The sequence below is a fragment of the Helicoverpa armigera genome, chromosome 10 (genome assembly GCF_030705265.1).
Source record: "Helicoverpa armigera isolate CAAS_96S chromosome 10, ASM3070526v1, whole genome shotgun sequence".
Lineage (NCBI taxonomy): Eukaryota > Metazoa > Arthropoda > Insecta > Lepidoptera > Noctuidae > Helicoverpa > Helicoverpa armigera.
The window spans coordinates 9,121,326-9,145,911 of record NC_087129.1 but is presented as its reverse complement, the minus strand read 5'-3'; the positions used below and the strand labels follow the sequence as shown (position 1 = coordinate 9,145,911).

Sequence of the window (24,586 nt, the reverse complement as noted above, 5' to 3'; positions counted from 1 at the left end):
CAGTTTTCAGTCATACACGTTGTGGAACGTGCCACGCTATACATATTCGTGGGTCATATTCGTGTACTTCAGTGGAAACGTAGACCCACGTTGTCAAACAAATGAATACACGCAGCTAAAATGCGCCGCGTGTCCGTGCACAGCGTGCACTGCGGTGGAGCCGCGCCTTTATGTGTACATGCTTAATATGTCATGTCATCTGGGAATTCTACCTAGCAATATCACTTTTCCTAACCGTCGTTAAACTACGTCTAATGAGGAATGTTAGAACTTAGTACGTACAAATCCAACATTTTATTACCTAAACAAAGTTGTGATTGCTAAATCTAGATTTTTTTTTTATTAGTATAGATTTTTTAATGAAATGAAGAAAAATAAATAATACTACTCAACGCTTACTTAGAACGGAACGCTTTGACAAACAGCAGCTGCTGTCAAAATCTAAAATGTCAAAGTCAAAAATCATATAAACAAGAAAAAAGAAGCCCGATTTTCGGGATTCTTTAATTAAAAAATAACAGTGATTTGTTGTTACAATGGCAGCAAAAGAGAATGCTACTCCTCGGGACTGCTTGTCCTGTAGAATCGTTGGTGCCGTAGGAATGGTCGGCATTGGAGGTTATCTCGCTAACAGCGCTTGCAAGAATAAAAGTACAGCCGGGAAATATGGCTTATCTATGCTATCATTTGGTAAGGAGTATTTCTTATTCCATATTCAAATTCATTATCATTTCTTTCAAGTTAAGAACAATATTATTTAATCATTCTTTAACTAGCTGTCTTGCATCAGCTAAATTAAGATTATAGAATAATAAATAGTTCTACACAAGTATTACATAGTTACCCATATAAAAACAGTACACAGTATAAACAATAAAATAGTGTGTGAATAATAATTAGCTATTCTTTGAAATATCAAGCAGCAGGTTGGTTGAAGAACTAGCAATCCGCCTTGGCATAAAATGGGTATATTATGTACAAAAACCTTGTTGAATCCTATCTGTTTCACAATCTTGCATCAAAATAGTTTTAGGCATACATACTTACAGACAGACAGCTAGCCAAGGAGTATTGGGTTGCCCGGGTAACTGGGTTGAGGTCAAGTAAAGCACTGGTACTCAGCTGAATTTGGTTAGACTGGAAACCAACTCCAATATAGTTGGGAATAAGGCTCGGAGGATGACTTACGGACTGTCAGCGAAGCAATTTCGTTTTATACTATGTACTAATACGGACACATACATTATCTTTAAAAAGTATATTCATATAATATTCTCCTTTGATTTGTATAGTACTCAGGCCAAATTGTAAAGTACATATCGACGGTAAAAAGGCAAAAGGGGTCAAGCGCCACATTTTGCGATTTTAACTTTTTTATTGACCCCAACTCCACTATTTTTTCTCTTTCGAATGGTCGTAGTATCGTTTTCCTAGCATGAAAAAAAGTCGCTTGTACCAAAGAATTATTTGTACTGAAGTGCCAAATCGATACTTACCAAAAGTGCTCAAGCGACACCAACTTTACCTTGCTTGGTTGAAGGACCATTTTGTGTATTACGTTTTTGTATCGCCTTGTCATTTGGCATAATTTTAAAAAACAATATTAGAAATAAATATGTCGTTTGTATCCATTTTTCTTTCATTTGTTTAACGACTATAACGTCGCTTACACCAATAGTAAAAATTGACAACTAAACATAATTGGCGCTTGGCCCGTTTCTTAAATAATTTTATTTTCATTACGTTGCATTTGATCCACTCAGCGCGCACCAGCGCCTGGAGCTTAGGCCAAAATCTAAATATTCCAACATTAAATATTGGTGCTTGACCCCTCGCGAAATCGATAAACATGGTTAAAATCTGGGGTCAAGCGACATCTATCTTTGAAACTATTGATCTCAGGCTTATTTTAATGTAAAATTATTAAAGAACATTGTATTTTAGTAAACTTTTCTGAAGATTGTGATGTGGTTCAATAAAGCAATAAAGAGATATTGTTTTTTTAAACTTTCTTTTTACTCTCCTGAACAATATGATCTGTGGTGCTTGACCCCTTTTGCCTTTTACCCGTCGATATATATACATTAAATAAATGCTTTCCTAAAACGCGAATAAAAATAAAGAATAAAAGTAAAACTACATGGCTAACATCCGGACTAAAATCATCCTGCAAACAAAAACGTCTACTCAAAACATTTATAACACTAAACGACAACCCTGTGCTAAAAAGCTATTACAAAAAATATGAAAATATACTAAAAAAATGCGTAAATAGATCTAAAAGACTACACTATATACAAAAAATAAAAAATAGTGATAATGTGTCAAAAACAATGTGGCAAATCATAAAAGAACGTACAAATAAATCAACGAAACAGACAAGAAATAATATTAAACTAAAAGTTCAAAATACAGTTACAGATGAGCCTTATATAATAGCAAACATATTTAATGACTTTTTTGTTAAGGTCGGAGGTACGCCTGGTAATCAACCAGGGCGCCCAGTTCTAACGCGCTCGGAGAACTCCATGTACTTGGCACCAGTTGACCCACTTGAAGTCTTCGCAATAATAAAAAACCTCAAAAATAAACACAGTTCCGGTCACGACGAACTCCCACCCACACTAATAAAAAAATGTGCCGAACAACTCGTGCTGCCACTTACGTATCTGATAAACCAATCATTCTCAGAAGGTGTCTTCCCTGACTTGCTAAAAATATCCATCATAAAACCAATACACAAAAAAGGTGACGTAACGGACTGCACAAATTACCGTCCAATAGCCCTTCTGCCAACCTTTTCAAAAATAATAGAAACGGCAATTTCAAAACGCCTTTATTCATTCTGCGAGAAATTTAACATCTTTGATGAAAATCAATACGGCTTCAGAAAGAACAGATCTACCACCTATGCAGTATACCGGTACATCCAACAAGCTCTCAATTACATCAACAATCGAAATTATGCTATAGGTATTTTGCTTGATATGAGCAAAGCGTACGATAGGGTCTCGTATAACATCTTGCTTAATAAACTGGAAGGTATTGGAGTCCGAGGTGTAGCCTATGATTGGTTCTCCTCTTATCTCAACTCTCGCTCACAATTTGTTGAAATTGAACACCATAATTCACAAACCGGTGAAATATCACATGTCCGATCAAAAAAGAATTATATAAAGAACTCTATCCCACAAGGCAGTGTACTAGGTTGTATACTGTTCCTATTATACATAAACGACCTCCCAAAAATCATAGATTCAGTAAGTATCCTATTTGCTGATGACATATCAGTGATATTTCCGTGTAAAAACAAATTAGAATTAAACCCTAAAATTAATAAAACCCTTTCTGAAATTGTAGCGTGGCTTGAAGACCATAACCTTGAAGTTAACTTCACTAAAACCAAAATTATGCAGTTCAAACCATATCAGAAACGTCCAGTAATAATCAACTACACCCACCATAACACAACAATAGAATGCGTTGACTCTTTTAAACTATTAGGCTTACACATAGACACTAACTTAAATTGGAAATGTCACATCCATAACATAAGCGGGAGACTATCCAGGTTCACATATGCTCTACTCCAATTAAAAAAATCGACAGACCTAAAATCAGCAATTGTCGCCTACTATGCATATGCACACTCCTGGCTTGTGTATGGAATAATACTATGGGGTAATAGCACGAACGCAGATGTCCTATTCAAACTGCAGAAGAAATGCATTAGAATCCTCGCAAACATCGACGGAATGGATAGCTGCAGGCCACACTTCATTAAACTTGGCATACTTACATTAACATCTATGTATATTTTTGAAATCTGTATATTTGTCAAAAAACACATTCATTTATTCTCCTTAAAGATGGACCATTACTCACAACCTCGTAACCTAAGAAATAAAAATTCACTTGCTCTACCGACATCAAATCTCTAGGGCCCAGAATGAAATCTATATTTCATTCTGGGCCCTATGTAATGTGTATTAAGATTTATAACAAAATACCAAAACAATTAAAAGAAACCTCCAGTTTCAATATATTTAAGAATAAATTAAAAAAATACTTAATCCGAAAATGTTATTACAGTTTAAAAGAGTTTTTCGAGGACAGAACTAAACAGTAAGATAGTGTGCAATATAAAACAATTTAAATATAATATGTTGGAGCAAATAGAGGTAGTATAAATATAATGATAGTATAATAATAAAGGTATATATGAATATAATAATATATATAAGTAAATATATAAGTTGTGCCTAAATATATAAGATTAACTAAATAGTTTGTAAGTAATTGTATATTAAAATTGCTGCGCCCTAACAGGGTATCATGTATGTACCTCTACATTTTATAACACCTTGTAACACTCATGATTGCAATAAAGATTTGAAGTTTGAAGTTTGAAGTTATGTGCCATATTTATACTTTTGTTGTTGTTTTGTTTTCATGTGTCATCTAATAATTAACTCCTTGTTTCAGCCTTCATCTGTCTTGGAGTAGCGAGGTACAAACAAACATTCCCCTTCAATAAAAATGAAGAATTCAAATCAAAAAATGTAATAAAAAATTAAAACTGTAGCTATAATGAGAAAAAAAATCATTAGTTTGTAAGCTGTAAAAATGTTTTGTAAAAAGGTTAGGTAATTTCTTAATTGTAGATTTGTTTATTATGAAACAATAAACTTCCGTTTATGAATATGTGCCAATATGACTCAATTACGTACAAAGATCTTTTCTTTCAATTATGTTCATGTATTAACTTAATAGCAGATTAGAAGCAATTGAGAAGTTTTCAAGTAACTATTGAAATTAGCGACATCTCTTATTTTAATATAAGACTACTAGTATTTTGTACAACCTACATTTCCTTAATCAGTTAGTATCAAAAAATATGTATAGATGTCGCTCTCAACGTTTTATTTTATTAACCTGCTTTCAAGTTATTTATTTTGCGGTGGGTAATTGTCTATTAGCTTTAGAAATAACGAATAAGTATTTAGTTAAAAACCCTTCTTTCGTGTACAGCTCTGTTCTTTACCGGTGCATTCTTTCCATTATTTTGCCGTTTCGTGATAACAACTTATGTACGTTAACCTCTGTAGGTACCTACCTTTGGCTTGAGTGATAGACATTACTACTACTTATGTAAGTATAACCCGTTTTACTTTCTTTCGAAATTCTCTTCTATTTTATTTTGGTAGTTTTCTACTATGTAGGTACGTAGGTAAGTATGTAGGTACTTTTCATAAATTATGACAGAACCTCTTGATTCAACATAATAAGCCCAAATACCTACTTACTTTTGTGCGCGAAATGATGAGGGTAAGAGCATGGCTTTATTCAATTACTGAAATAATGTAAGCCTCTGTAAGGAACCCGTCCTACTTATCATGTAAGTATCTACTTTCCTATAAGTACGTGGATGACAAGCGTAGAGTTATGTAAAATGGCCTAATTATGTTTGATACTCTCGCTACAGGGTTGAGCCAAGCTCCCGAAGCGCCTATGAAGTGCTTATTTTTTACCCGACTGCGCAATGCAAAAGAGTACCTACGTGATATGTTTATCAGTCCATGTATGTATGTAGCTGTGGGTTTGTAACTTTTTGACACTATTTCTACCAAAAGCGTGAGTTAATTTCAATAAATGATTGAAAGTTATGTTATTTTTTCAGGGAGGAACACGTTTTTTATGGCATTGATGGCTATTATTCCTAACAAAAAATAGCGGTAAATGGCATAAATGAGGGGTAAATTCATGGGCGTAGCCACACTGGGGCAAGCTGGGGTACTTGCCCCACCCTGGGCCCTGGCTCTGACCTATAAGTAAGGTGTCTGATTAAACAATGTTATTTATTAATTTTTTTACTAACTTTAACTAACAACATCAACAATTATTATGTACTATCCGTAAGTTATTGCACAAAAAAAATGTCGACTTTGAAAAGAGCGCGATCAAAACAAAATGTCTCTCAAAATGCTCGAGTTCCCGAACGTGCGCGGTGCGCGCGTCATTTGAATGCGAGCCGTATTCCCTAAAAGAATAGGTGCTATGTGGCGTAGCGAGCCGAGCCGTCCATCTAATCTAAAAAATAATGCATTGAAGGAGATGGAACTCTGGTAGATGTGATCAAAATTTCGGAAATGCAATTTTATCCTAGTGTAAAAACCGCGCTCGCTAGTTTGCTTGCCCAGCCACAAAATACATAGGTACAGAAGTCAATCTACATACAAAGCGCGTTCGAGTCACGCAGACAAAGGTGTCTATGTGTGCGTGTTCACAGACGCGCTGTCTCAAAACAACTCAAAACAGTGCGAGCGCGGCTGCCGCTTTCTTGAGATAAGCGCGTCACACAAAGGTAGATAAATGTGCACGCGTTGTGATACCTACCTAACTGTAATTTGACTGTAATATTTTTAATTTTAATAACAAAAGAAAAAGTAATAATGGAGCAACAAAATTCGTATTATAATTGAACAAGTTGACGGTTGTTTTATACAACAATAAACAGTGAATTGTCGTTTTTTTAGCCTGCCGTATTACCTATAATATGTACCTACTTATTTTCTCATATTTCGATGGTTCGTTTAATAAACGCAGTAGGTAGGTACAGTTAGGTGGGTAGGTAAGCGCCCCGGCGGCGGCCTCTGGCCCAATGCCGTAATAAGTTTTGCTAGTGTCGACCCAGGCGAACCTGCCTACCTACCCTCAAAGATTATTGCTAGTAGGAGTTGATAATTTTTGTGATCATGGCGAGACTATGTTGTAAGGTAGACGAAATAAAACTCGCACATCAAATTTTCTGTAGGTAGAAGCAAGCTTAGATTAGGGACTGTACCAACCCATTACATACAAAAATATTTTTTTCACAAGTAAAGAGTAGGGTATATGTATGAATAACAAAATTATAAATTGCGGTTTCTGAAAAACGGTATCTCGTTCAAACAAATTTCCGTGAAAGTGTTTATTAACCTCTTGTATGCCACATTAAATATTTTATTATTATTGGTTTATATTTCATTTTTCCTGTTTTATTCTCAACAATACATCAAATAATTAGATACGAGTACCACTACCACGTTAGTTTTATGCGCATAAAACAGTTGACAACCCTAGCGCGACCGCCGAGTTTAGGCATGAAAAGTGAAGTACATACATGAGATTGACTTCTGTACCTATGTATTTTGTGGCCCAGCCATGTAGGATCTGTACAATAGAACGATCGTTTAGCACAGTGGTTCTTAACCGGTGGTCCGCGGACCACCGGTGGTTCCTGTAGGCATTCCAAGTGGTCCGCGAAGCTTAGCTGCGCGACGTTGCTATACGCTATCTAACTTTATTTTTATCCACTTACCTATGCGAGCGAAGGGGTTTTCGTATGGATGTATATCCCCCATTCATGAAAATGTATATTTGGGCGACATTTTACGTAGGTTTTTGGTTTTGAGTCTTAAAAAATAATTAAGATTTCGCGCTCGCTTCGCTCGCGTATTCAGAAACTATGTAATTTTTGTATTTGTGAAGAAACAAAAAGTTATGTACGTTTGGGCTAAATTTTACGTAATATTTGGTTTAAGTACCTACGATAAAAATTTTGCGCTCGCTTCGCTCGCGTATTTGGAAACTACATGGGCAACTTTTTCTTTCTTTGCATTTGATCTAAACAACTACCGACATGCGTTTAGCTTTGAGTAGTACCTACTGACCAAATTAGTAAAGAGAATGCAGTCACAAAAATTTCATTAAATTAAAATAAGGGGTAGGTTGACTGCTGCCCCACCCTGAGCTCAAAGCTGGCTACGCCCATGGGTAAATTAAATATTGGAATCGAAGCAGACTTTATGCCGGCAACGCACTTAGGTAGGTACATTATGGACCTATATGAATATGGACAGGTGAATAGTGAAATTTGACCCGAGCTTTAGAAATTAATTGTTAATTTGAGTGTAGGTATCGTATGCGTCACATCGGCATAACAATCAGTTAATGATAGTATGTGATCAGTAACGTGTGTAAGTACATGCGTATGACAATGGCCGAGTGCAAAGGTCAGGTCACCATCGTACACATCAATGAAAAGCTATGGCTGAATATTCAGAATAACGAATGAAAATATAGTCGTACGATGTACTATAAGTGGACTAACTGAGAGTTACCTAAATACTTGCGTACGTTTAGCTGTGCAGATAAGGTAGGTAAGGTACCTTTGCTTTATTCACGATAAGAACACAGTCAATAGTTCAACATGCAACTGAAATCTAGTCCTGAAAAACTTCAAATTTTTGCATGTCCAGACGGTATCGTACTTAGGTACCTTAAAGAACAAAGGTGTTCACAAAGATAAAACAGATACCTACTCAGCGAACAATTAGAAGTTAAAAGGTTGCGACTCAAACTGAACTCTTGTTAGGCAGGTTAAATTAAGTGGGTATGTATGTACTTAGCGACTTAATGAAGTCTTAACTTTCTATTAGCAAGATAGTCAAACACTAACTAAATGACACGCGTGCTTATTAGAATTATTTATAGGTATAAGTGTTTGAGTTTTGAAATTATTTGTTTAGTAGTAGTATGTAAACAATCGACTGTTACTTCGAGCTACTTGATAAAAGTATTGGTATAGTTCATCAGCATCTTATTTATGGTACCTACCTACCAAATGAAAAAATCCTCCAAAAACTTCCTGAACTGCCTTAGTCTTTCTTATTTATGCACTCAGATATTCCTTAATTTTTTTAGATGTAGGTATCTAACCTGTCTGTGAATTAATCTTGAGATGGATCTAACCTTCCTCTACTGCGTCCAAATTAATCAAAAACTGAGCTTTTCCTTATTACATATTTTATAAAAATTCCACAGTTTTGTCTGTTTCCAAGGACAACAAGTTTTTTCTCTGAAAACTTTGACCCAATTCAGAGTCGGTTGAATTATTCCATACCTACCGAAATTCACAAATATCCGCTTCCCGGAACAAATTATGCCAAAGCCTGGCTTTGTGGTAGGACAACCAAAAGAAAAATACAAAACAGTTAGTGATATTTTTATTTTCACCGCATGCTGTTGTGAACAAGATTTTTAAGAGTTAAAAGGCTCTCTAATTGAATGGCAAACTAGACTAGAAGACATTATACTACTTGCCTTTACTTTCTTTCGAAGATGTACTTATGTCATGATCACGATGACATATTTACTCTGTGACGATGACGACAGCTAGTTTGTAGATCTGACCTATATTTCAGCGTTTCGCGAGAAAACTGCGTCGTAAATTCGACCCCTAATCGGTCAAAAAATACGATACAAATTCCATGAATATTAACACTGGCAACGTCAATTTTCATAGATATGCAAATTCATTTACTCTCTGTTTATACTTTCTTATCATATCGAAGGATTGGATGCATCCATTGCTCTTTTGTTAAACGAATGATCGGTTCGAGAACGTTCTAAGCCAGCGATGGTTTCTGTCCTACATCCAATGTATGCCGTCTTGGGCCAATTAGTAGGGGGATCATTAGAATTCTGCAGGCGAGGCTGTTGTGATAAATAAAGATGCCGGGACTATCAGTCAAGCTTAGCCTTGTTGATATTGTTGGAACTTGGCGTTAATTTGTTTTCGTTGGCACAGCTGATGTTGGAAAGCAGGTTGTTGCGATAGTAGGTTGTATATGATAAAAATATATATCTAATAAAAAACTATATATTAAGTACCTCTAGGTGTAGGTTATTTATCACACTTAAATCCCTTTTGCCGTTGAATGCTAAAACAAAGCTACGAATAAGCAAAAGGCTAGCCACTAGAGGATGGACAGAGAAAAGCTCAATGTCTGTGTTGTTCAATAAACACATGTTTTATCTCATCCATCAAATTTTATTCTATCAAAGAATCTGAATCTCATTGCAGCTAAAGTACCTACATTTCCGCAATTTCGGCCCATTACAACGTGCCATAAGGACCAAAATTGCACAAAAGCCTCCATTCCACTACAGGGTCATTTCCACACCATACCCCAAAACCATGATGCTAAAGTAGGTAATGTTACCTCATTGGCCTTCCATTCGCGGATTAAATAAGAGAAATCACGTTCCCATCGCTTTCATGTCATGAATGGGCACTCAAGCTATTCACTAGGACCGGGCAAGCCAGGGAGTAAAGAAAGATGAACGGAGATGCCATGATCCAGGTAGGTCAGGTGCCCTCTTATAGGTCAAATTCGTTTGGTGGGAAATGAACAAAACAATCAGTTACAAGTGAATTAACGAGAAGTTCGGGTTCTTTGGGACATCTGTCAATGATTTTTGATGTAACAAATAATGGTCGATAAACTCGAAGAAGGCGTATAAGGGTGAAAACAGTAGCGTTCTTCGTGCCCCGCTCGCCTGCATTTAGACGCGCTACTTCCCAAGGTGATTTTCCGTTATGGCACCTCCGCTAGCTATTTTTTTCTCCATGGGGCAAGCGCACATAACGATGTGTTTATTCATCACGCCTTTATACACTTTGGAGTGTGGCAGATACATGGTAGAAATGTGAGGAATGTGAACTAGTTTTTTAACCGGTATCCAAAAAGGAGGGGATTCTCGGAAATGATTTTTTTCTCAATATTCTTTTAATGCATTTCTTGGAAGATAATCGCAAAAAACATCCTTTACTGATCTTCATCCTGAAAAGTTGTCTCTTACACTTACGAGGTTTTCACTCTAAGGCGTCGGTTTGCGTTTTGTAACTAAAATAAAAGAAGGTATGTCTTTTTTATTTTTTTTTTAATAAGAAAGACCAGTAAATGAAACATCCAGAAAAGCATGTGTGAGCCAATGCTGCGTAAATGTATGAGGATATTCTCTGAAATTTTATAAGTGGACACTCACACATAAAACGCTGCTAAAATGCATCTTATTTCAAAACTCATAGTTTGTCGTAGCTCGTCTCTAAAGACCAGAATTATTTTCTAAACACATATAACATTAGTTTATTCAGTAAAAGAAATGTAAATATAAAAATAGCGCCAACATTATCCAATCGTCTTCTCCATAATCCATTTCGTTTTCCATCTTCCCGTTGAGTAGGTATATACCTACTTATCTGTAAATAAAATAAAATGCAATAGAGCCAAGCCAAGGTCCTTATTAATGGTTTAGTTATGTTTTTATTAATTAGTAATGGTTTTTATTGCAATTTCTTGGACCAGATCATTAAGCAATTTTCTTTAGAAACTCTCGTTTATCTTGGAAAAGGGTTGTCATTAGATGTGTACTTAAAAAACACGCTTTTATGAATGTCTGTAAAATTCATTACCTACAAGAGCTTTTTAACAAGACCAAACACAGCTTTTGTGCGATGTTCCTTCGTAAAGTTCCAGTTCATATCTTTCGTCGACAGTTCGACAATATCATTTTATTGTATTGTCATCATAACTGCAGCTGTACATTTTCATGACGCTACGATATGCACACGTAGGAAGTGGTGAAGGGTTGGCGTTTAGGGGGCTGTCTTTTGTTTTCTGACTTTCAAAAAGTATTGTTTTGCAGCCAAGCTTGAATAAACGATTTTTGATTTGGATTTTTGACACAGTTATTTAAATACAGATTGACAAAATAAAAGCGTGTTAAAAGCCAGAGAAACAATTGCCGCGAAAAACTCAGCAACAATGTTGCCTACATCAACGATTAAACAACGTGCTGCATACTATAAAGTTAAATACATTCAGAGTTTAAACCCTTTCCCAGAAGAGCTTATTTTATGAGGCTGTTAACTATAGGTTGATTCCACCATTCCACCACAACCATGGATTGACTTGAACGGGATCTATCTGTTATGGACCAAGTGATAAATTGGGCAGTATATATAATGCCCGGTCATTATGAATAATGCCCAATATGAGAGTGCAATTTGATAATCATTATTCAAACAATCAAATTGACCGGGCACTATACATATTGCCCGTGACCTTTTGGGCAAAGTAATACAAACATATTTAATTTCATTTTTTTTTATTGTTATTGACATTTAACTTAAAATAAACTAAATATCCCATATCAATTGACAGAGCATAGAAGTAAGCATGCAACATGCAGCAAGCATGGCTTCTGTCAGGGCTCCAGCGCTGCGGGGCTCCGGCGGTCCCATGCGAGCTTACCTCGCCCCTCCGTGCCTACGCGGTTTTGAATTGCACTCTAGGGGTAGGGCAGACAAGACTACGTGGAGTCGGTTTTGCAGCGATTCGTTTTCGTCACTAAGTTCAGTTTTTAATACAATGTTTTGAATCCAAATTAAATTCTACCATAAAAAAACGAGCCAAGAAAAATGAGATCAAGAAAAACGAGGCCGAGTTAGTAAATTGGATGACAATTGTCCAATTAATAATTTTGTGGCTAGACTTATAATTTCCCATTAAAATAGAACATATAATTTAAAACAATAATCATAAAATATGTAGCAAGTAACAGGATTTATTTATTAGAACAACTGCCACCCTCGCACCGCATAAAATATAGCTTTATTATCAAATTGCCCAACTATCATGTAGCAATATAATAATGCCCGTGCAATGTGATAAATAATGAAGTTAAGATAGTTATTAATCACTTGGCCCGATAAAGCTAGACATTATTCATAATGCTCGGGCATTATGAATAATGCCCGAATTAATCACATGGTCCATAACATATCCATGTTAAACTCAGTTCACGTCAAACGTGTCTCTCAGCCTTGCAAAATGAACTGGTTTTGGGTATGTTATTAATTAATAGCCTGGAAAAGCCTCTTAAGAGAATTAAGAAAATATATTGTAAACTTAAACTTGAAAAAAAGCCCTATCTTCAGTATTTCTGTTACCTTAGCTTCGGAAAAATTGCGCGTAAGCTACCTTCATCCATACCAAATTTTACATTAATTAAATAAGCCATGTTTTTAGCCTATGCTGTCCTACTGCTGGGCAAAGGCCTCACCCAAAGCCTTCCATTATCTCTATCGGTCGTTGTTCGAGCCATATTCGCATCAGAAAAATCACACATAATAGGTACATATTAATTTATTAAATTATGATAAATTGTACCTTATGCTAACCTTAAAACTACGTTCAAAACGGTGCAACCAGCCCTCCCGTTATCAGTCTCATAACTCAACAGTGTAGGTAATATTAATGGTTTACCTCACGCGCTGACGTTAAGTGCAGTGTGTGCTGTATTTCTTATTAAATGCACTTTACACAACATCCATTTATTACGTCAGTACTATGTACTGTATTTTATCTACCTGTAAGCTGGTGGCAGCTGTTTATTTAAAGCTTTGAGTGGCTGTAGTGAGGGGAATGTTTATCGATAAAAAGTTCGTGATTTCAGAGGGATGTAACGTCAATTGGATTTGCTAATACTATTTTGACTTTATATGTATGAAGGTAATCTAACAACGGCCTGAAGAATCTGGTATTAATCACAGGCCAGTTGTTTATTAATGTTTCCATATGGACCTGGCAAAGGTTCTATAAGGGCTGTCTCCATATTGTATTCCATTGAAATCTCTTTTGGCAATTTTACGTTCACGTAATTATACCTTCAGACTTATGATATTAAGTGTGCACGTTTAAGACGACCTTTATTTTTCCTTCACAAAACATTCAATGTCATAATCCCACCGCAAAAGGAGTCAAGCAGAGCGTTAATTACTTTCCTTCAAAAACAGACCCTTTGACGGTTAAATGCATGTCAACCCTCCGTCCTTTAACCTTCCTTAGTCTGAACTCTAAAAATAGGAAAATAAATCAATACAAAAAGGACCACAACAATACATAAAATTGTATGACAACATTATGACGTCAAAATTGTATCAAACCTGAAACGCGCACAAAATTCTTTTATTGCTTATTACGGCGTGATAAGTTGTGACAGCCTACTTTCGGCAGTAACTTAGTTTCCTCGGAAATTACTCGCTTTATGGGTACGTGTATAGAAAAGCGAAAAAACTATACAACCTAAAAATTCGTCCTTTATTGTGTCAAAAAAAATATGAACGAAAGAGTTTCAAAAATGGAACGATTTGAAAAAAAAATATTTTCGATTTCTATGTTCTTCTTTTGAATTATCCCATCTGTATGGTAATACATTATCAGATGAGCAGTGTACGATTACTTCGACGCAATAAAGTCAACTTCGCGACAGATCACGGCGTGCCGGCGGGGTAAACAAGTCAGTTTAATGATAAGAAGAGAGTCGCCGCCAACCAGTCGCGCGAGCCCGCCCGCCCAACGCACGTGTGTGAAGTTGCAACAGATAACAACAAATAGTTAAATTCAACCTTATGGGTGAGTCACCTCTTTTTAAAAATGTAATTCGAATTTATTTTTTATGTGTTTAAATTATGGAACGTGTTCGAATTTTGAATTTAATTTTGATTTTAGCAATTTATTTTTTTGTTGTGATATTAATTTCACGTTTGCAATTTTATTTTGTGTTTGTGTTTTTAAGTTTTCAGAAAGTTTATTTTAGTATAATTTGTGAGTGACTAATCATTTTGTGAAGGTTTTTTTGCGTGAATGAATTTGTGAGTGACGCGTGATATAACTTCGTTAACACCATAATGTAATGGAATGACAAACTGTTGGCTTCCACGAATAATTTACACGTTTTCAGTTAATCGAAGTGTTATTATATTTAAGTGCCTTTGCATAATGACTATGAATGAATATGTTTTCATCATAATTTGAGAACGAAATAACTGGCAGTGAATATTAGAATCTCTATAAGTTTTAGTCTCAAATGTAATCCCAGATTACGTTTATTGTGTTAGGCAGTACAATTGCTTTAGTGGTACCGAAATAAGATTTTCTTTGAGTTCACTTACGATAAGTGAACATATCTCAGTGTAATGTGAAGCGGAAAAGACGCGTGGCATATGACACGTTCGCATTGTTTACTAGCTAATATCACTAGAAATACACCCCTTTGGAAAATTAAACCTGAAAGCATTGCCAAATAATTATATTAAAGCTAAAAATATAGTATTGATAGTTATTTAATGTATTCGTTTATTAGTATTGCTATATATTATTTGGGTGTATGGACCCTAGTTGCCTGAAATAAAGGTGAAAAAAAATGGTGCTTCAACGAAATAAGTACAAGTATAGTTTTCCACAGCGTACAAACCATGCATACATACACTGGATCGATGTTACATTGTACGTAGCTAATTTCGTTATCAACAGATAAGCAGTGGGCCGAGAGGCGCGACTATGAGACACCATTGGATTACGTGTACAGAAACATGGAGAAGGAATCCACTACGAAGGTTGTAGAGGCCATGTCTGAAGCCAGGGTTGGGATGTCTTCATGGGAGGCCCATGGGAATGTGTGGAGTGCTGCTGTGGGGGCAGTAATTGGGGCTGGAACTGTGCTGCTGATTGCTGCTGCCATTTTTATGTGGAGAAAGCCGAGGAGGCAGGAGTTACCGCTGCTGGCTCCTATGGATGTGACGCATAGCGTGAGTACCTTTTATTTTTTCTCTGCTAGAAAATTGGGGATAACTATGTTATATTTTATTGATACACAGAAGCGCGTTTTACAATTTATTTTTATTATAAAGACACATATTATACACGTAAAGACATACATTAGAATTGATTGTATGTAGTGTCGAGACCGACTGTAGCATGAAATTAACTATATGCTTTCTTAAAACTACACTTTACCTTTATATTCAGTAGTGAACGACAGTAGAGGATATACTGAAATTCTGTTTTTCTATATCTTTAGAAGTTCTATCATTATTTTAAAAGCAAAATAACCGTGGCTCGCCCCACAATACTGCAAAAAACATTGCTCGTAAATTGCATTCCTAACTACGGCGGACGGGATTTAGATTTCTTCGCTTCCATTTATTAGAAGTGCAATAGGAATCGACTGATTGTTAGTAGGTAACTGGATACTAGATTGCAGTAGACGTTGGCTTTGTAAACAAACGGGCGAGAATCAATATGTTCGGGGAGTCTTCTTCGACAGGTGTTACCTGATCTAGGACCAAAGATTTATACGAACAGTTTTGGGATATTGTACTCCAACATAAAACTTAATAGTTTGTAGGACCAACTAGGTACTTATTTCATTAATAAATTACCCAAAAATAAGGTAAATATGTTGTTGTTTTCACAAGCTAATCATCCCGCTTGTAATGTCAACCCAAGAATAGCCTTCCAAAACACTGCTCAAGGCTGTCCCAAAATAAAATGTCCGGTCCCAAATTATTTATAGTAAATAACTTCACAGGTATTCAAAGGCTTTATGGCGACGTAAAAATCCCTGGTATTAAATATAATATTCTATTTACTTAAAGGAAACACGGAACGTGTGGGAAGAGCTTATGTTCGTACATGAAAGGTCCATTTGATACTCTTTTGATGCTCCCGTGTCTTTTGTGATTAGCGCTACGTCTGAACCACACGTGTTCTATGCGCGGAGAAAGGAAAATAGCAGAGATGTATCTTTAGGAAGGTAGGTCAAGCACGTTGTTGTAGGTCAAGCAACGTACCGTTCATTTAGAACTAACGACACGTTTGGGTAACAGATTCGAGTCAAAACCAATCTGTCAAAGATTGGTCTTGATCGTAAGGTGATTTTAATTAGAAAATAATGGGGTTCACGGCGTGATTAGCAGTTAGGCGTGTAAAGGCGTTACTAATAACATTCCTCTGCCCCAAACACTCACATTTTCTTGCAATGTCGCACATTTTCGCGTAATATTTTTCTCCATGGTACAATGTCTATCTAAAGTTGCAAGGTAAAATCTTTATCGAGTCCCTAGCACGCGTGACCGCTGGACGTTCTAGGGTTAATCTACAAAACAGTTTGATTAGAGGTGAAGTTTTAATTATGCAAGTGAGGTGGAAGGAAGTTTATGGCTAGTTTTAGGGTCTACGAAGTAAACCGGCAAGGTCATTGGACAGAGTCGTCAGATATCTAAAATAAGCTTTGAATGCGTGACCAAATGCTATCAAGAACTACAGTCATGGATCTTGTGTAATAAGTAAAGCTTTTTTGTCTTGGAATTCAAGAATAGAAAATAGTGATATTCGTATTCTGAATGATCTGCAGTTAGCAGTCTTTCGGGGTAGTCCAGTAAGTTTGACAACCAGTCTTAACAAGGGGTATTGGGTTGCATGCGCAACTGAGATGAGGCGGACAGGTAGATAGTCACTCTATGTAAAACACTGGTGCTCAGCTGCAACCGGTTAGACTGCAAACCAATCCCAACATAGTTGGGAAAAGGCTAGACAGATAATATTATGATGATGAGACTGGTTTAAGATGGACAGGGATGACGATTAGATACCTATTAATACAGAACCTATTTTAATTCAGTATTCTATACATCTGTAGTACAAGCCTTCATTACTTTGAAGCTAATCTGATCCAATTTACGTCGGTACGTGTTTCGTTCTACAAAGAGTTGGCATGTCAAATGGACGGTACGTGACGCTGCAACGTCTAGTTTCTCTATAATAACTTTACAAACGTCTCGAAGGACCCAGTCTATACTTTAATTGTGTTTTGGACTTTTGCAGTTTCAGAGCGAATTTTAAACATCTTTTTGTTTATGTTCTATTTATCCTTTCCTCCTTTTTTGGCATCCAGAGATCATTTTCACCACTCATGATCTTCCTGCCCTGTTCCCAAGTAATTTAGGATCGGCGCAACATGTCTTTTTCTTCCCTTCCTCTCTGTCAGACGTCATACTTACATCCACTCCCTTCTGCTTCATGTCCTCTTTCAGGCAATCAATCCATCTTTTCCTCGGTCTACCTCTGCCTCTCCATCTTTCCACATTCATACTGAGCAGTCTTAGCACACTCTTTGTAGCATGCGTTTCACAGCGTCTCATCACATGACCCATACCACGCTGCAAAAATATTTTTGCTTTACGTGAAAGTAATTTAAATACTGTGAAACATCTTTTGCACATGAGTAAAGCTATAAACAAAATTCACATACGTATCTACTTACATATTTTTAATCTCTTTGGAACCCTTGCCGTAAAAATATGACTCCTAAACAGAGACATAAATGGAAATAATAATGTATTTCCATTTATGTAGTGGTACCTAAGCGAATGCCATAAGCATGAATTTTTATTTACGGTGGCAATTCACTTATTTGCTTTTTAACTTGTCTTATTATATTATAAAGGTTCTAGCTGCGGTACTTAAAACAGCCGCCTGTGTTTATCACGCCTTAACTTAGTGCAAGCAGAGACTGCATAATATTAAAGAGTTCACTAGGTATAATTAGATTCAAAGTTTTTCCCTGTTAGTTGAATTGAAACTAACGTCAATTGAAAAGCTTGTTAAACTAATAAGAATGAACTACACCTACACTTACGTACTGCAACTTTTGATTTCGTATTGCACACATAAGAACAATACCGATATGTATTTTGTTGTAACAATCGTCTTTTTACATAATCTACTATAAGGACCTTTTCTTGAAATTATTTAATTTAAATAATTTACTCATTATGAGTTCTTAAGGAAGGTTTATAATATTGAATTGCCAGGGCTGACCTCTAGTACATAAGCGCTGAAAACAATATTATCTTCAGTAACAACGGCTTTTTAATTCTATCAGAAAGAAGGACACAATTACTGTGTCCACTAATAACATCTTATGGGGTCCCATGTCCCCTGCCACGCTATGTAGTTACAGCAATATCCTTGGCTTCCCGTGGGGTTTCAGTAGCCCGTTGCATTGATAGAATGACATTGTGTTATCAATCTTATGCCGTTGTCTTAAGTTTGATATTAGTATGGTCTGTTAGGGAGGCCATAAAAGTACCTATTACTATAATTTGTAATAAGAATAAATTCAGAGTGATTGTTCTTTGTTTTTAATATAAGTAAATTGTTTACATAAAAGATACGCGATTTGTAAAATTCTTTTTCTCTATATTATGTATAATAGTGCTTAGGTTATTAGTGTGTAGATACTTTCCATGCTCTGAAATCAGAGAAATTAAAATACAGACTTAAAAAGCCTTATTTTTTGCTTTTCTTTGTTGTTGGAAGACGTCCTTTATATTTTTAATGCAAATTTTTACACCTAAAGTATGATAAAATACCCTTTTAAAATAACTGAAACAGACCTCCACAATTCTATTCAAGTCCTATTCAACAAGTTTTCCTAAAATAGGTGGCTGAATACAATGCTTAAACATTGTGTTCTATTCAGTGGCAACTCCCATTTGCACAATACGAAATGTACTTCAAATATACATCGTATTTCTACGATTTTAAGCACAAATTTTAATGTTCTGTGAGTTAATTTAGGACCATGGAGAACAATATGACTATCGGAGGTGCCATAACGGAAACCCCCTAATAAAACGAGGGCGCGCCGGACGAGAAACGTTACTGTCTTCGACCTTATACGCATTCTTTGGACAAGAGCATTTTTTTTTTAATATCTCAAAGACACGAACGCCTCGTCAGTTCACTCGTAACTGATCGTTTTGTACATCACCTTACCTATTGCACCTAAAAGAAGGCGCCTGACCTACCAGCATTATAGCACCTCCGCTCATCTTTCCTTACTCAGTTCAGGACATATAAAGCTACATTCACGCGATGTTCAGCTGTCAATCTTGCACACTTCCTTGATTAAACAATGTTATGACACGCTCATAACTGTCATTGTATAGGTTCAATGGCGCCCTGTATTGTTTTTAACCCCCGACGCAAAAACGACGGGGTGTTATAAGTTTGACGTGTCTGTGTGTGTGTGTGTGTGTGTATGTGGCATCGTAGCTCCCAAACGGATGATCCGATTGTAATGCGGTTTTTTTTGTTTAAAAGGTATGTCAGTCGGGAGTGTTCTTAGCTATATTTGGTGGAAATCGGTTCAGGTCTTCAAGGTCATCAGCTCGTTTGCTAGTTGTGATAGGAATGTTACACACTCAGTTTACTTGCAAGTATATGTGGGATCTGAAATTTGAAACACTAATGTCTTTTGGAACCACTGAGCTGGTCTGCTGTTAGGGCACGAAGGTAGGAGACGTAACCCTGAATTGCCTTTTAGTAAACCCATCGAGTTTGGGCTCGTTGAATTTGTTTTGACGAGTTCTCTTCATGTTCCTGATTGACGAGAACCTGATGCTGGAAATGGGATGTGGCGGATGAAAACCTGGAATTCCGGAATGAAACGGATAAACCGATTTATATTTTTGCTGAAAATCTAGAATGTCCAAAGGTTAATCTTTATTGTTTCTCAATCTGTGCAATTCTCCCAGAGCCAGTTTGTCATGAGGATTGTTAAACAGCTTCCTTTGGCCGAGACCTAGAGACCCCATCTTAAGATAAAATAAATTAAATGAAAGAAGGAAAAATTAAGGAGCTCCTTTAAAAAGCATGAAATAAAATTAAATTATAAATTTAAAAAAACCCCCGACCCAAAAAAGTACGCAATAATTATGACAAAAGGTTAAAAACGCTAAACCCTATAAAAAGCAAAAAATAACTTTTAACACTACGTAAACTAAATTTTGACGTGTCGGGGGACCGCTTTTTACCTTCATAAATACTTACATAAATCAAATGATACCTACCTAATTACAACATTCGTTTAAAAAAAAACACGTATCTAAAGTAATGAATTAGAGCGGTCCCCCGACACGACAAAATTTAGTTTACGTAGTGTTAAAAGTTATTTTTTGCTTTTTATAGGGTTTAGCGTTTTTAACCTTTTGTCATAATTATTGCGTACTTTTTTGGGTCGGGGGTTTTTTTAAATTTATAATTTTGTTGTCTTCAATGATCTCTTTGAACGAATAAACATGGAACAAGTATGTCTTTGCTTTCGATTTAATGTAAAGAAAACTTGAAAAACTGAAACTGGGTCCTGCGGCCTCACATAATGAGAGACCATTTTTATGAGTCTTTTTCAAGTGTCCTTGTTGATGTATCTTTTTGTTTTGTTGATAAAAATAATCATAAAATCTATTCTCTATTCTGTATTTTAGCCTGAATTAGAAACAAATATAATCCACAAAGGAACCATAGCAATAATGCTAAACATATTATTTCACTGTTTTACATCATGTCGTCTATTTATACAGCTGAAGAAATTTCATCTGAAAATTAAGTAAGCAAAATCCCAATTTCCTTTAATTTAAACTCCCAAGTTCAACAACACCAAAATCATTCATTCTTCAACCTGACATCGTTCACGTCACAACTTTTATGACTTTCTGTTTTCCTCTTACATTTAATGTTTGACATTTGACATTTGCGTTCAATTTTAGTCTTTTGACACATTCATATTTCAAACTTTTGAGGCGCGAAGTTAATCCGTGTTTGGAATAGTACAAATTAAAGGTTCTGCTTGACAGCTTGTAATGACATTACGAGTTGATTATAGCTACGTTTCTACCACAGAGCGCGAACCTATTTTGAATCTATGGTTGCTACTGAAAATATTCTGCAAATGTCATACAAACTTTTATATGAATGTTCATTTCGTAATAAAAAGTATGGGCATATTTACGTTTTTGATGTTGTTATCTAAATTAAAGAACAACTTATTGTTTACACAACATTTTAGTTTAAAAAAATACTAATAGTTTAAACAAATATAATATCACACTGAATTTAAAAGCTTGCAGCTAAGTTAACACTCTGATTGCATTTGCCGTAAACATCATAGATGCGTGACTAACATGGATATAACGAGGAATAACACTGCAAATAGATATCTACTTACATAAATTGAAAAATGTATTCTATGTCACATTTTATTACTACCAGACTGAATACAATTATGTCTACATATATTTTGTAGTCACAATGCAAGATACGGATACAGAAATTTGATTATCGGTAAACCAGATTTGAATAGGAGTCTTGCTTTACCTATGTAAGTATATCCCTACTAATATTATAAATGTTAAAGTAACTCTGTCTGTCTGTCTGTCTGTAACGCTTTCACGTCTAAACTACTGAACTGATTTTAATAAAATTTGGTGCAGAGATAAAGTTGACCGTGAGAAAAAACATAGGAAGTTTTTATCCCGGACTTTTGTAAAATTCTCTTGGAAACGCGAAGCCGCGGGCGGAAACTACTTTTATACATAAAAGCATACTTACCTTATGTAGGTTTGTAGTATAAGTATCTCTTTAAGAAGTAGGTCTCTTTGCACAAAAGATTGATAAAGGATAAACATGTTCTTAAGTGAAATGAAAAGGACCAAGTTGTTTGCACATCAACCTTGGTCCTTAGGTACAGTCAATTTCAGGTCAGTGGTAACAGTTTTATAGGAAAATCGTACTTACTACTATTGAGTTAAGGTGCATGACAGTTACCATACTGATCTGGTCTACCGTGCCTATGTAAATATTGTATTTTGATATTTCATAATTTTTCAACGTAGAACTTAATTTTTGTAATTAGAAAGTCAACATTTGTATTTTCTTAATTATACAAGCCAACAAGAAATATTGCGTAGCGAATTGTTGTTTTCTTTTAATATCCAACAGCCAGATGTTTACATTCCTTTTTTTAAGGAAAAACCACCAAAAGTCCTTAATCAAGCTAAATATTATACATATTTTCAATTAAGTAATTAATTATTTAAAAAAAGCCGTAAGGTAATGTCTATAGAAAATCTTACATTAAATCTTTCGCAAACTCAGCACAAATCACACGCTCCAAAGAATCTCGTCTGTAAAAAGGGTTAATTAACGAAGCACCTGTTTAACCAAGTCTTTCTCATTATAAATAGAACCTGTATAAGAACCTTTGAGCCAAAAACTCCTTTGTTATTTCTATTTATACTTTCTTCTAATTAAAACTTGACGGGCACTTATGCCACAGGTAAAGTGACATGTTTAATTAAAGCCTGTGGGTCTGTTTTCATGCACGCAGTTTATGATACGTACTTCGAATGTAAGATCAGTATCATACCAAGAAGCGAAGAAAAATATAGTTGGAAAACTGTGACCTTTGAACAGGGATTATGTTACAACAGAAAACTTCATTTCTAAGCCAAGAAAAATACTAAGATTTTCTACTAGAGGTTTTAAAATGGTGTTAGAGTCTTATACTTTAAAGAGAGTATTTCTCAAAATCCGAACTTCATGTGAACCACAAAGCAGTATTGAGTTTTTGTAAAATAATAAAAAAAATAATTTCTATGTATTCTTGATCTAAAACACTGGTACTCAGCTGCATGCAGGTAGACTTTAAGCCGACCCCTACATAGTTGGGAAAAGGCTAGGATGACAGGCAATGTTATAAAATAGTGCCAAAATCATTCTATGAATATTACTTATCTTGTGACCAAATTTTCAGCCGCAGAAAATATAGTTTTAAAAGCTGCATAATTAAAGCAGGCAGGCAAGATACACTATTTTAAAATAAGTATCACTAGGATGCATTTATTCTATCCGCCTGATGTCAATCGCACAGCCCAGTCACCCGGTTATCTTTCCATTATAAAATGTAGGAAACACGTGACTTTGTTCCAGTTATATCCCGTATCTATAATAATAAAATCTGCTGTTTCATTTTTCCATTACCTACAGTTTTTCACGTTTTATTTGTTCTGGTATATTTATTTGATTTTGTCTTCTTTTTCCTCTATCTAATCTTTCACACAATATTTAATATAGGTACTTACCTCTTAGCTTTTAAGTCAGCAAGGGATCATTTTCTGCGAAAAATAATGCGTGAAATGGAATTGTATTGTGAAAGTATTCGTATTCTGTTTTTTCTTAGAAATATATCACGTAGGTCAGAGAAAAGCGAAAAATCATTAGTTTACTGAGTTCTGACGTTAAGAATTGTTAAAACTTTAAAATATGCATGAATTCTAAAAATATTCAGACTCAAACCAATTACAACTTTGAAAAAAAAAATTTACCAAACGAGCTCTGTGTTAGTAGAATATTTTTAATTAGCTCATTTTGAAATTCGAACAATATCAAAACATAGTCTCAAGTTCAGATAGTGAAACCTTAATTGAAGTTTAAAATATTTTTCTATGAAATACGAAGTGACTTGTAAACTTTAGTACATAAATGTAAATAAATATTAATATGTATGAACCAGCAATGCGTAAAGACTGCGTTAAATGTATCTTTATGAATAAAGTTCAGAACTTGAGGCAAATTCTTTTACTAGGCTCTTGAAATATTAAGATGTAGCAGGTTGGTTTTACCCTGAATATTTGTAATGAGGACAATCCAATGAAAAATTTTATTATGCTCTAAGATTCCATTTTTATGTCAAAGTTTTAATCTTTCATGTTCCATCATACGCTTTATATTACGCAATAGAAAAAGAGGTTTCGTAGGTACACTAGGCATTCAAGAAAATAATTATTTTACACGTACTTTCCTACCTTTCCGTGGTTCTCAGTTCCATTTATTTTTAATTCATTTTTTATGTATATCCTTCACCTAGTAAACTCATCTCGTCAATAGTGCTTTCCCTAACTCTAAAACTTTTCACAGCGCCACCTAACGATACTTTCTCTGAACTAAATAAGAGTTTCCCGAGCGCTGTTCTCTGTACAAACCTTCAACTACCTTTCGGTGAGTCGCTACTA

At 35.4% G+C, this 24,586-nt stretch overlaps 1 protein-coding gene and 1 long non-coding RNA gene across 3 annotated transcripts in view; both read left to right on the top strand.

Moving 5' to 3' along the window:
* Nucleotides 1-418: 418 nt before the first annotated feature.
* On the top strand, nucleotides 419-4,702 carry LOC135117417 (uncharacterized). The gene is made up of 2 exons (XR_010276889.1): nucleotides 419-690; nucleotides 4,486-4,702. It is a non-coding gene; the product is annotated as an uncharacterized LOC135117417 (long non-coding RNA).
* Nucleotides 4,703-14,144: 9,442 nt separating this feature from the next.
* Nucleotides 14,145-24,586, top strand: part of LOC110377411 (synaptotagmin-5) — a 57,010-nt gene continuing 46,568 nt past the window's right edge. For both annotated transcript variants that reach the window (XM_049840892.2, XM_021336299.3), the window contains exons 1-2: nucleotides 14,145-14,303; nucleotides 15,204-15,478. In XM_049840892.2, coding sequence (XP_049696849.2) covers nucleotides 14,300-14,303; nucleotides 15,204-15,478 — 279 coding nt within the window. In that variant the 5' untranslated portion in view covers nucleotides 14,145-14,299. The remainder of the gene's footprint in view (nucleotides 14,304-15,203; nucleotides 15,479-24,586) is intronic.